Here is a 13218-nt window from a genome sequence, read left to right as displayed (position 1 = left end):
TGCAGCAGTAATTGGTGAGGCAGCATCAGAGCGTGAGATAAACTGATCAGTCTTGGGCTGCTCACTTGACAGTTTCGAGTTGGTGGTTGGAAGGAGGTCACTTAACAAACTCACAACCATACCCGACAACCCATCACACCCCCTTCATGACCTGCTAGTCAGACAGAGAAGCACTTTCAGCAACATACTCATCCAGCTCTGATGTAACAAAATCTACCAGTTTGGAAAAAAAAGCCATTGTTAAGGCTCTGGGACAGTGAACCACAGTAAGAGTCATTATATACAAATGGAGAACACTTTAAACCTTCCCAGCACAGCAAAATTACAACAAGAACACATCAACAACTGATCCTGGAGGTCAGACAAACAAGCAAGAGTTCAACTCTGAACTGCTCAAAGAAACTAAAATGGTTTTGAAGATTCTGTAAGAAATGTGTGTGTGTGTGTTATAATCTCACCCCAGTATTTCCAGTTTACAGTGTGTGTGTGTTATAATCTCACCTCAGTATCTCCAGTTTACAGTGTGTGTGTGTGTGTGTTATAATATCACCTCAGTATCTCCAGTGTACAGTGTGTGCGTGCGTGTGTGTGTGTGTGTGTTACAATATCACCCCAGTATCTCCAGTGTACAGTGTGTGTGTGTGTGTGTGTGTGTGTGTGTGTGTGTGTGTGTGTGTGTGTTATATAATCTCACCCCAGTATCTCCAGTGTACAGTGTGGATTCTTCAGTGCAGCAGAGAGCAGCTTCACTCCTGAATCCTGCAGGTTATTGATACTCAGGTTCAGATCTTTCAGATTGGAGGAGTTTGAACTGAGAACTGAGGACAGAGCTGCACAACTTTCACCTGATAGATAACAATCAAACAACCTGAGAAAGAAAAGATGAAACATCAGATTACTGGAATCTGTGTGTGTAAATGCAAAGATATGTGTGTAAGAGTTTTTGTGTGTGAGTATATATTTATTAATCTCATCTCAGTTTCTTCAGTGTTTATTTTTAATTAGAATTTAGTCATCAAGAACTAAATTCATCCTCTCAGTTTAACAGTGGAGGAGAATAGAACAACAGGGAGTGGATTCTATTTACACAACCTGGTGTTGGACAAAGCTGAAAATTGCACTCATCAGAGAAGATGACCTTACTCCAGCCCTCGAAAGTCCAGTCCTTATGGTCTTTCACAAACTTCAGCCTGGCTCTTCTTTGCTTCTCACTGATGAAGGACTTTTTTCTAGCTTTGCACGACTTCAGCCCTGCCTCCAGAAGCCTGTTTTGAACCGTCCTTGCTGTGCATTTCACTCTAGCTGCTGCTTGCCATTCTTTTTGTAGGTCACCTAATGTCATCTTACGGTTGTTAAGTGACATTCTAATGAGGTGGCGGTCATCACGGTCAGTAGAGAGTTGTTTTTACCCTCTGCCAGTCTGTAGCTTTGTTGTCCTGTGTGTTCGCTGCTTGACCATGTTCTTATGAATCCCTGTTTTTAAAATTTTCAGGATGGAAGCAACCTGACGCTCATTGTATCCCTCTGCCAGTAAGGCTAGAATTGAACGTTTCTTTTCCTCACTAAGAAACTTTCCTTTCAGCTCTTTTGGCATGGTCTGTAGGTGTATTTTGACTACACTTAATTTTTGGGTAGTACTAGCACTGCTTTTGCCATCCAGCTGGTTCTATAACAAGAGAAAAATGATGACCGCAGCAGTGGTTTTTATACTATTGCTTGTTAGGATAGGATTTGGTTCAGATGATCACCGAAACAGTAACCCATTAAGTAGAATGAGGTGTGTCTGTGAAGGAATTCTCTTCAGAATGGCTGCTGTACATGTGGGGATGCTGATTTAAGAAAAAACTGGAGTGGTCTCTTATTTTTTTCCAGAGCTATATTTATTTATTTATATATGTACAGTATTTATTCATTTACAGCAGAGGATGGTTGTAAACGCAGCAGTAGCTTCACTGGAGCAAACTCATGTTGCGTCACTACATTTATAATAACAGTAAAAAGCTGCTGCTGTGATATTAATGAAGAAAATACTTACTCAGCTCTTCTGGATTCTTTCACCACTGGCAGCAGCTTCAGAAGACATTCATCTGATCTGAAATATTTACTCAAGTTAAACTCCTCCAGATCTTCTTCTGAGTTCAGCAACACAAACACCAGTGCTGACCACTGAGCAGGAGAGAGACTGGTTCCACTGAGACAATTGGAATATTCTGTTTTAGTAGTAAGTTTTGAGATTATATACTCATGTTTATAACTGGGTTCTATTTTGGTCTGGTAAGTCTGGACCTCCTGCACTAGAGAATGATCATTCAGTTCATTCAGACAGTGGAACAGATTGATGGATTTCTCTAGTGAGGGGTTCTCCCTGATCTTCTCCTTGATGTACTCCACAGTTTCCTGTTTACTGCGAGATCTACTTCCTGTCTGTGTCAGCAGGTCTCGAAAGAGAGTCTGATTGGACTCCAGTGAGAGACCCAGAAGGAAGCGAAGGAAAAGGTCCAGGTGTCCATTCTCACTCTGGAAGGCCTTGTCCACTGCACGCTTGAGGAAATCAGACATGCTGAATTTGAACAGATCAGACAGATCAGTGGTTTGTTGTTCTGTTGGATTTTTGCTGATGAAGCAGATAAATGCAAATAAAGCAGCCAGAAACTCCTGGACGCTCAGATGAACAAAGCTGAAGACCTTCCCCAGGTGCAACCCAAACTCCTCTCTGAAGATCTGGCTGCACACTCCTGAGTACACTGACACTTCTCTGACATCAATACCACACTCTCTCAGATCTTCTTCATAGAAGATCAGGTTTCCTTTCTCCAGCTGTTGGAAAGCCAGTTTTCCCAGTGCCAGTATCGTCTCTCTGGTCTGGTGAGGGTCAGGGTCACATTTCCCATGATACTTTTGTTCCTTGTGTTTGATCTGAAAGATCAGGAAGTGGGTGAACATTTGAGTCAGAGTTTTGGGGATCTCTCCACCCTCTGCTTCACCCAGCATTCTCTCTAGAACAGAGGCTGAAATCCAGCAGAAAACTGGAATGTGACACATGATGTAGAGGCTTCTTGATGACTTCATGTGTTTGATGATTTTACTGGCCAGGTCCTCATCACTGATCCTCTTCCTGAAGTACTCCTCTTTCTGAGGATTACTGAACCCTCGTATCTCTGTTACCTGGGCTACACACTCAGGAGGGATCTGATTGGCTGCAGCTGGTCGAGAGGTGATCCAGAGGAGAGCAGAGGGAAGCAGGTTCCCCTTGATGAGGTTTGTCAGCAGCACATCCACTGAGGCTGATTCTGTTACATCCCACACTGTTTCATTGTTCTGGAAGTTTAGAGGAAGTCGACACTCATCCAGACCATCAAATATGAAAATGATCTTGTAGGTGCTGCAGATTATTGATTTCATTCTTTTAAGTTCTGGAAAAAAATACTGAAGAAGCTCCATCAGACTGAGATGTTTCTCCTTCATCAGATTCAGCTCTCTAAAGGGAAGTGGGAACATGAAGAGAACGTCCTGATTGGCTTTTCCTTCAGCCCAGTCCAGAATGAACTTCTGCACAGAGACTGTTTTTCCAATTCCAGCGACTCCTTTAGTCAGCACAGTTCTGATGGGCGTGTCTTTAAAGATGTCGTTACATTTGATGGGTTTCTCCTGTGTTGTTGGTCTCCTGGATGTGGTTTCAATCTGTCTCACCTCATGTTCATTATTGACATCTCCACTCGAACGCTCTGTGATGTAGAGCTCAGTGTAGATCTGATCCAGGAGAACTAATGATCCAGGCTGTGAGATTCCTTCATTAATTCTTTTATATTTCTCTATCAGTTTGGTTTTGAGGTTCTTCTGATAAACAGAGACCAGCTCTAATAAACAGAAGAACATGAAGATAAATATCTCACTGTATGAATCAAAATGTTAAAAAGAGTTGTTAAATCATTTTGCCTTTATTAATGTTTATTATTATTATTAGAAATATCAAAACTGGACTGATCTGTGATTAAATCTGGACCAGTTTAGTTCTCCTCAAATAAAAGTGATGGAATAAAACCAGCAGCTCTTACTGGTCTGCAGTGTGTTGGCTAAATCTGTCTGGTTCATCTTCTTCAGGACAAGTAGTGTGATCTTCAGTGCCTCCTCTCTGAAACTACATTGATCCTCCTCATCCTTCACCTCAGGGCATTCTGGGTAATCTGCACTCAGTATCTTCTTATATTTATTCAGCTCATTCTTTAACAGACTGATGACTTTCTGCTCCAGCTCCTGATTAACAAATACACAATTATAAAACATCTAGAGAAAAACACAGTTACATTCAGCTCCAGAATTATTGGCACCTTTTGTAAAGATGAGTAAAATAATCATGATAGAATCTCTGCAGATCCTCCAGGTTACAAAGTTCTTACTTGTGGACTCACCTTGTAACACTACATCTACATTAATAATCAGACGCAATTCTCAGGCAGAGCTGTTCACAGCAACCGTTTAACACATCAACCACTACGTTTTTATCAAGCTAAGCAGAGAGATCAACACTCCAAGTGGTCACAGTACAGATACTCAAACTCTAAGCAAGCTCACTTAAAAAACATCTAGATGCACTAAAAACAATAACTGAGACCTGGATTGTAGATACGTATATCCATGAACACTAGCTTAACATATTTACATACAAAGCCCTCAGGCAGGTCCCAGTGGGTGTGGCATAAATGCACCAAGTGCCACAATATTTATACAAATAAGGAATTGTGTTATTGTTACATTACAGCTTTTTAATGGATTTTAGATCAGATGACTAAAACAGACAAAACAAAAGCTAACCCTAACACCCAACCATGTTTTGAACAGGAAGTCCTGAATAACTGAGTAAAATGGTTTCAAAACACTCAGGTGAATTTAAAAAGAATTACAACCTCTATCTAGCTACTATTGTTTCAATCATCTTTACCATCAAGGGGTGCCAATAATTTTAAAGGTATATTTGACTGTTCTATGAAAGAGTGTTTATTACAACAGATACACTGTAAATGTTTGTAAACTGATTAACCATCACACAGTTACAGGTATGAACATGGAAACAAATTCCACACAGAGACACAGATACACACCTCGAAAATGGAGTCCAACTTTTTTCTGTTGCTTCTTTCTGATTTCTTTAATTTCTCTTGGTTTCTGTGAACAACCAAATCATAGAGTTTAATGTAAATAATAACACATTCATTTTCACATCTGCACAGCAAACAGCAACAAACATCCAGCAGCTGTTTAACATCATCATACTGCCGTCCAATCAGAAACTCTCATCTTTCAGAAACTATAAACCGAGTTAATGAACTTAATCAGGTGGGAGTGAAGAACCTAATAAAATATAAAATATAATGCTGACCTCAGATCAGTAGAAGAATCTCCTCCTCTGAACTGTAAGGGAACGTACATTGACCCGTCACTCTTCATGGACACACAGCTGGGTTCAGGTGACGCTGATCTTTTACTTTCCACCCATCTAAAGCACAGAAGAAGAAGAACCACTGGAGTTTGTTTGTTTGTTTATTAGGATTGTAACGTCATGTTTTACACTTCGGTCACATTCATGACAGGAACGGTAGTTACTCATTACCCAAGATTCATCAGTTCACAAGTTTACATCAAACACAGTCATGGACAATTTAGTGTCTCCACTTCACCTCACTTGCACGTCTTTGGACTGTGGGAGGAAACCGGAGCACCCGGAGGAAACCCACACAGACACAGTCCCACCTGGGGATCAAACCCAGGACCTTCTTGCTGTGAGGCGACAGTGCTACCCACTTAGCCACCGTACCACCAAGCACAGAAGAAGAACCACAGGAGTTTAATATGTGATTAATAATGTGATTATTAAACTTGTATAGTGATGAAATGTTGAAAATAATCTTCATCTATTAATAAAATGATGATGAATAATGAATAAAGTAATGATGGCATACAAATAATTTTGAACATGGCCTACTAGCATTGCTAACATGCTACATTTGGGATTAAAGAACATCTGATGTACCATTTTAGTGTAAGTATAAATGTTTATATTTTTATGAAGCTACACCACCGTTCAAAAGTTTTAGAACACCCCAATTTTTCCAGCTTTTTTTTAATAAAAACTCAAGCAGTTGAAGTCCAATGAATACCTTGAAATGGTACAAAGATGAGTGCTGAACTGCCAGAGGTTTAAAAAAGTAAGGTTACCCAAAACTGAAAAATAATGTACATTTTAGAATTATACAAAAAGGCCTTTTTTCAGGGAACATGAAATGGGTTAACAACTTAAAGCTGTTCTGAAGCAATGGAGGTTGATCAAGCTTTGAAAGTTGGTGCTACCAATTCCTACAGGTGTTCCAACTTTCCTTGATCACTTACAACCCTCTCTGTCTGCATAAAAGTAGTGTTGGAACACTGTGGTACCATATCTTTCGTGAGCATTATTTGAACAGTATTGTACTGCAGAAAGTCTTGTGTTGCTATAAAAATGACAAGAAAAACAATGGAAGAGAGACAGACCATCATAACAGGGCCAGTGATAGCTCAGTGGTTAAGGTACTGGACTAGTAAACAGAAGGTTGCCGGTTCAAGCCCCACCACCACCAAGTTGCCACTGTTGGGTCCCTGAGCAAGGCCCTTAACCCTCAATTGCTCATCGTGTTCCGCTCATTGTGTGTAAGTCGCTTTGGATAAAAGCGTCTGCTAAATGCTGAAAATGTAAATGTAAATAACAGCTATAGAGAAATTGCGAAGAAAGTCAAGGTGTCGGTGAGTACAGTTTCCTTCACCATCAAAAGGCACTGAGAAACTGGAGGAAACTCTGACAGGAAGAGGTCTGGCAGACCCAAAGCCACTACAGAATCAGAAGACGGGTTTCTGAGAGTCAACAGCTTGCGTGATAGGTGGCTTACAGGACAACAGCTTGCGTGATAGGCGCAGGGCTCTAGAGTGCGACCAATTTGGTCGCACATGCGACCTAATTTCTCAATGGTGCGACTAAAAAAAATCTCAGGTCGCACCGGTGCGACCAGGCGTTCGAGGGAAAAAAAAAAAACGACACACATTAGGCCAATATCATGGTCTAAACCAATCAGAGATAGTGAAGGGCGGGACAATATTGTAGCGGTGATATGTGAGCGACATTCAGCTCAGCCAATCAGAATGCAGCACCAGGTGCGTTCGGACGTTCTGCCGTAAGTTTAGTTTTGTATACGAGACTCGCCGGATGTTCCAGAATGGAAGTTCGGGTTCTGGAGCTCGGCGGTGTAAAGTGTTGTAACGCTCACTTAAGTCCTGACTAAACAGTTAAAGTGACTCGACCCTGCCGTGTGCCTTTATTCCCACACCTCCACCACCGCACAGCAAAAGACCCGAAGCATCCCCACCGGACAGCGGCTAGGTGAACCGACCCTCTACAGTAGCAAGGGGCTAATGCTAGCGGTAAAGTGCCGCGATAGTGAAAGTAAAAACACGACAATATTTTCGTTAAGTAAAATATAAAAATAACTAAAAGACCAAAATATATTACAATACATGTAGTCAAAATACGCAGTTAGTGCACCGCAAGCGATTTTGGGAATCTGTGTAAAAGATTCAGTAAAGCCGATAATATAATGCACTGCATTTAAGATTACACTCTAACACACACACAAACATATACATATAATTTTAAATATACACACACATATGAATAGATATACACACATACATACACATTTACTCTATTATTTTTTTTAAGTGTGCTATAATTAGTCTGTAATACTATAATTAACTGTAAAGAAGACAGTGGCCGGCAATAGTAAATTTGTGACTGGTTCTAATACATTTCGAATTGAAAGGCTGAAAAAGCCCAATGCATCTATAAAACACATTACATGCCGCGATAAATGCACTGCCCAAGTGTCCCCCTCTCCCCACTGCCCTTCATTGTCAGGCAGCAGCAAACAGATCATCAGACGAGGCCATGTTGACCAGATTGTTAGTTATTTCCAAGTCAATATTGCCTGTATGGACAGTGATTTAAAAAAAAAAAAAAAAAAAAAAGTGAACCTGTAAAACTGCGGTGTTAAATGCGATGCGGTCGAAAATTTGGGTGCACCTAACTTTTGTGCTGGTGCACCTAAGAAAAAAAGTTAGGTGCACCAGTGCAACCAGTGCAAAACGTTAGTCTAGAGCCCTGAGGCGGCTTACAGGACAACAGCTTCAAGCACAGCTTAACAGTGGTCGTAATAAGCAAGTCTCAGTTTCAACTGTGAAGAGAAGACTTCGAGTTGCAGGTTTGACAGGTCGAGTTGCAGCAAGAGAGCCATTGCTAAGACGTCAGAATGAGAACAAGGGGTTTGTGTGGGCCATGAAACACCGCCAATAAACTATTAAAGACTGAAAGAAGGTGTTATGGACTGATGAATGAAAATTTGAAATCTTCGGTTCATCACGCAGGATTTTTGTACGCCGTAGCGTAGGTGAAAGGAGGGTTCCTTAGTAGAGATGTCCCGATCCGATCTCAAAGATTACCCAATTACCCAGATCTCAAAGATCGGGATCGGGGCCGATCAAGGCATTTTTTTTAACTGATCGGAATCGGCTTTACTAAACCCGATCTTAATCCCGATCTTTTGTTTTACGTCAGCATGGCCGCTACTTTAAATTGGAAAGTGAAACAAGTCCAACAGTGAAGTGTAATGTCTGCACTGTGAGCGCTTCACGAGGCGGTGGGAGCAGAGCTGCGTTCATTACTGTAGAATTTTACTGTTTATATGGTGTGTGAGTCGAGGATCACACCCGTTTACAAAACAACGTAGTGATGCACTCGTTTAATAAAGAAATAAATACACGCTATATTCACATATTGTCGGGAGCAGAACACTTTATTAACTTCTTCTGTTACGGTACCGAATAGCCGACAGTTGAGTCAAGCACGCTATTTCATGTTCTATGGAAGGCCTAAAGGGTCAAAACACACTCACTTCGCATAGAAACGTCCATCAAACCATCGTCACAATACAAGCACTTTAAAAACTGGCTTTCCTTCACAACAAAAGAGCCTTTCCATTTTATTTTGGTATTCAGGTTTTACTGTAATGCTGTTAAGTAACTTTTTTTCTTATATTCAAGTTAAGCTGCTACACAGATTTCTGTTCATTTTTAGTGCATCACTGCATTAAATGTAAAGTTTAAAATAAAACTGTAATTATCTCACTCATTTTGATTGATTTTGTAAAAATACAAAAACATTAAGCAATAGTTTGGATGCAGCATTTTTCCCTTCAGCACTGCAGAGCTATTCAGTTGTTAAACATGTACACTGGATTAATTTGAATAACTGTAATGTACTTGAAGTTTGCACTGTGTGAACAGTGTTATCTAGTTCTTATCTAGACAATATCTAGAAAATACAAGTATCGGTTTGAGACTCGGTATCGGATCGGGATCAAAATTAATGATCGGGATCGGTATTGGGAACAAAAAAACGTGATTGGGACATCCCTATTCCTTAGTGTGTGACATCAACCGTCAAACATGGAGGAGGAAGCATGATGGTCTGGGGCTGTTTTGCTGGATCCAGGGTCGGTGACTTGTACAGGGTGAGAGGCACCCTGAACCAAAAAGGCTACCTCAGCATTCTGCAGCACCATGCAGGACCCTCTGGTATGCACCTACTTGATCAGGGGTTCATCCTACAGCAAGATAATGACTTAAAACTTAAGTCCAAACTATGCCAGAACTACCTTAGGAAAAAATAACAAGATGGTAAGCTTGAAAACATGAAGTGGTCAGCACAGTCTCCAGACTTAAACCCCATCGAGCTGGTTTGGAATGAACTGGACAGAAGAGTGAAAGCAAAGCAACCTACAAGTACCACACATTTATGGGAACTTCTGCAACAGAGTTGGGAAGAACTTTCTGAAGAATATTTGATTTTCATTGTAGTAAGAATACCACGAGTGTGTTCAGCTGTTATATCTGCCAAAGGTGGTACTTTGATGAGTCAAAAGTTTACAATACATTTTGGTTTATAAATCGATGCCATGATTTCTTTTTTAACTTAAATTGTTTTTCCTTTGTTATATGCTTTCATTTCAAAGTTTCAATAAAGAACAGGAAAAATTGGGGTGTTCTAAATCTTTTGACCGGTAGTGTATATCTCATGAGGGTGAACACTATACAGCCAAAAGTATGTGGACAACCGGCTATTAATTAGTGATCACATTTCAAAACCTGGGACAGTTACTCTATTGTCTGTACAGGCTCCACAAGATTTTGGAGTGTGTATGTGGGAACTGTTCCCATTTAGGGTGCAGTCAGATGAGAAACGGTAAAACCACGTCCCTGAGCAGTGCACACCACACATTTGCCACGATGTGATCGTTATTTTAGCGCTTGCCACTGCATTCAAAGTTCAGTCTAATTGAACTCTGACCTAGTTTTCCTCTGACATTTACAAAGCGCATCTTTGCATTTCTTTCCTGAACTTCATGATGGCTGCATCATAAACAATTGTTGGAAAACACTGTCATGTTTAGGAGATCCTAAATAACTTGTATAATAAACTCCAGTTTGTTGATATGGAGTCTGTGGATGAATAATTTCCATTTTGATTCCAATTTGATTTTTATACATGACGTTTTTGAATGGATTAAAGCTCGTTAGATAGATGTGTATCACAGTGAGTAATCAGGCACCAGTCCGGAGATTAGTGAATAATTTAATGTTAATGTTGATTAAATAAATAAATTAGACAGTTACACACTGATCAAATGTTGTATATTAATTGTAAATAATTCTGATGAAAGATGATGACACTGTATAAAGTATAAAATATTAGTACAGTTATTTTGTAAGATAAAATTGTTTTGTAATAATCGTCTATCAACACATTCCTAATTTAACATAAATTATATGTGTGATCCATTAATAACATTAAATACAACATATGAGATAATGTACAGTAAACACCTGACTGGATCTTGTGACGACATGAATGTAACCAAAGTGTAAAACATGACGTTAAAATCATAATAAATAATACATAAATTCATTTATCATTTATTTTATTTACAACTCAGTTGGGACCATATGGAAAATGCAAAAAACAGTGTCTCCTATATTTACTTTGACTTTTATTTCATTATTTCATTTCGTCTTTAGCATCATTTCCTCAGAAAAGATCTTGGATACTGATTCATCTGACCACAATATATAATACATATTATTTATTTCCACTGGGTAATCATCCATCCCAGAGAATTTGACCATGTCTCTTTCTGGACAAGCTTTTTTTCATAGTAAAGTTTTCAGTGACATTTGTGAATGTAACTCTATATTGTAGAGCTTAACAAAAGTTTGCTAAAGTAATTCCTCGTTCATGTGGTTCTATCAGATATTGATAAATGACGGTTCCTTATGATGTGAGGTTGCTAACTGAACCCTAAAGGACTGGCAACATTTGCAGTATAAACTGTTTCTCACCAAAGTCTGTGCATGTCTAGAAGAAAGAGTCTCTATCCTGAATGGTGATGATGGCTGCAGGTTCCCCTGATATTTAAACTTGCATAATATTTGTAACGGTTTAAGGGCTAGACGGACAGGAGGGGCGGACACACACGCAGAGCTGTATGATACAAACTATATTTAATAATAATAAAGACAAGACAAAGGAATACAAACAAACATACAGGACTAACAGGGAAACAATGCTAATAGGGCTAAACAGGCCAACGGGGCTAAACAGACTAAACAGGACAACACAAGCTAAACATGCTAATCTAAATGTGAATGAACAAAACTAAGCTAAACAGAAACTACATAGACTAAACAGAGTCAAAAGCTAAAAAACAGAACTAAAGCTAAGGCAGAAGACTGAGTGTGCTCATGGAGAGGAGGGCGTGGCACATAGGAGCTCCAGAGCACACTGAGGTGACAGAATTGTTTGAATAGATGAACTCGGTATCTTCAGGGATTTGGAAATTGTTTCACAATTATCTTATTGATGTCTTGGCTGATTTCTTTTGATTTTCCCAAGATATCAAGCAAGTACTGCCACAGGTACACACATTAACTCAGATGACGTCAATTAGCCTATCAGAAGCTTCTAAAGTCATGGTGTCTTCTGAAAGCTGTTTAAAGGCTCAGTGAATTCGCTGTATCTAAACTTCTGACCCACTAAGATTTAAACATAGTGAATTATAAGTAAAATGATCCGTCATGTACAGTAGAACCTAAACAACTTGCTAAATCTGTAGTTTGATGACATGGAACCTGTGGAGGAAATAAACAGATGTGTATGTAAACTTGTGACCTCCACTGTACATGTTCCAGATTAATCATTTTTATTTTGGTTAGAATCTGATTTATCATTCATGATGTTTAGATTAAAGCTTGTTGGATAGACGTGTACTGTAGTAAATGATCAGGATCCAGTCTGGAGGCTGGTGAATAGTTTAGTGTTAACATTTATTTATTTATTAGGATTTTAACATCATGTTTTACACTTTGGTTCCATTCAGGACAGAACAGATAATTACTGCTTACACAAGATTCACCAGTTCAAGTTTTTAATGTTAAACACAGTCATGAACAATTCAGTGTCTCCAGTTCACCTCACTTGCACATCTTTGGACTGTGGGAAGAAACTGGAGCTCCCGGAGGAAACCCACACAGACACATGGAGAACATGCAAACTCCACACAGAAAGAACAAACCCAGGACCTTCTTGCTGTGAGGCGACAGTGCTACCCACTTAGCCACCGTGCCACAGTTTAGTGTTAACAAATTGAAATAAATGAAATAAATTAGGTGGTTAAACACAGATTTAATGTTTATTCATTATAAATAGTTCTGAAGAGGGAGACGGATAATAATTAGTATAAAACAGTTTTACCTTAAACGTTGCATTAAAATATTTCTGCTTCTTTCTGATTTCTTTCATTTCTCTTGATTTTTGTGAACAACCAAAGAATCCAGTTTAATGTAAATAATAAAACATTTTCACATCTGCACAGCAAACAACAACAAACATCCAGCAGCTGTTTAACATCATCATACTGCCGTCCAATCAGAAACTCTCATCTTTCAGAAACTACAAACCGAGTTAATGAACTTAATCAGGTAGGAGTGAAGAACCTAATAAAATAGAAAATCTAATACTGACCTCAGATCAGTAGAAGAATCTCCTCCTCTGAACTGTAAGGGAACGTACATTGACCCATCACT

General features: G+C 39.4%; 1 protein-coding gene across 1 annotated transcript; it reads right to left on the bottom strand.

Annotated features, from left to right (window-relative positions):
• Positions 1-1907: 1907 nt before the first annotated feature.
• On the bottom strand, positions 1908-13210 carry LOC134307541 (NLR family CARD domain-containing protein 3-like). Its single transcript, XM_062990510.1, has 5 exons — positions 13157-13210; positions 5378-5494; positions 5100-5163; positions 4056-4254; positions 1908-3857 (listed from the first exon to the last, which is right to left on the bottom strand). Exons 1-5 carry the CDS (start codon positions 13204-13206, stop codon positions 2032-2034), a joined length of 2256 nt encoding a protein of 751 aa, XP_062846580.1. The 5' UTR covers positions 13207-13210; the 3' UTR covers positions 1908-2031.
• Between the last annotated feature and the right edge of the window lie 8 nt (positions 13211-13218).

Source organism: Trichomycterus rosablanca, unplaced genomic scaffold, assembly GCF_030014385.1.
Source record: "Trichomycterus rosablanca isolate fTriRos1 unplaced genomic scaffold, fTriRos1.hap1 scaffold_301, whole genome shotgun sequence".
Classification (NCBI taxonomy): Eukaryota; Metazoa; Chordata; class Actinopteri; order Siluriformes; family Trichomycteridae; genus Trichomycterus; species Trichomycterus rosablanca.
This window is presented reverse-complemented; position numbering and strand designations above follow the sequence as displayed.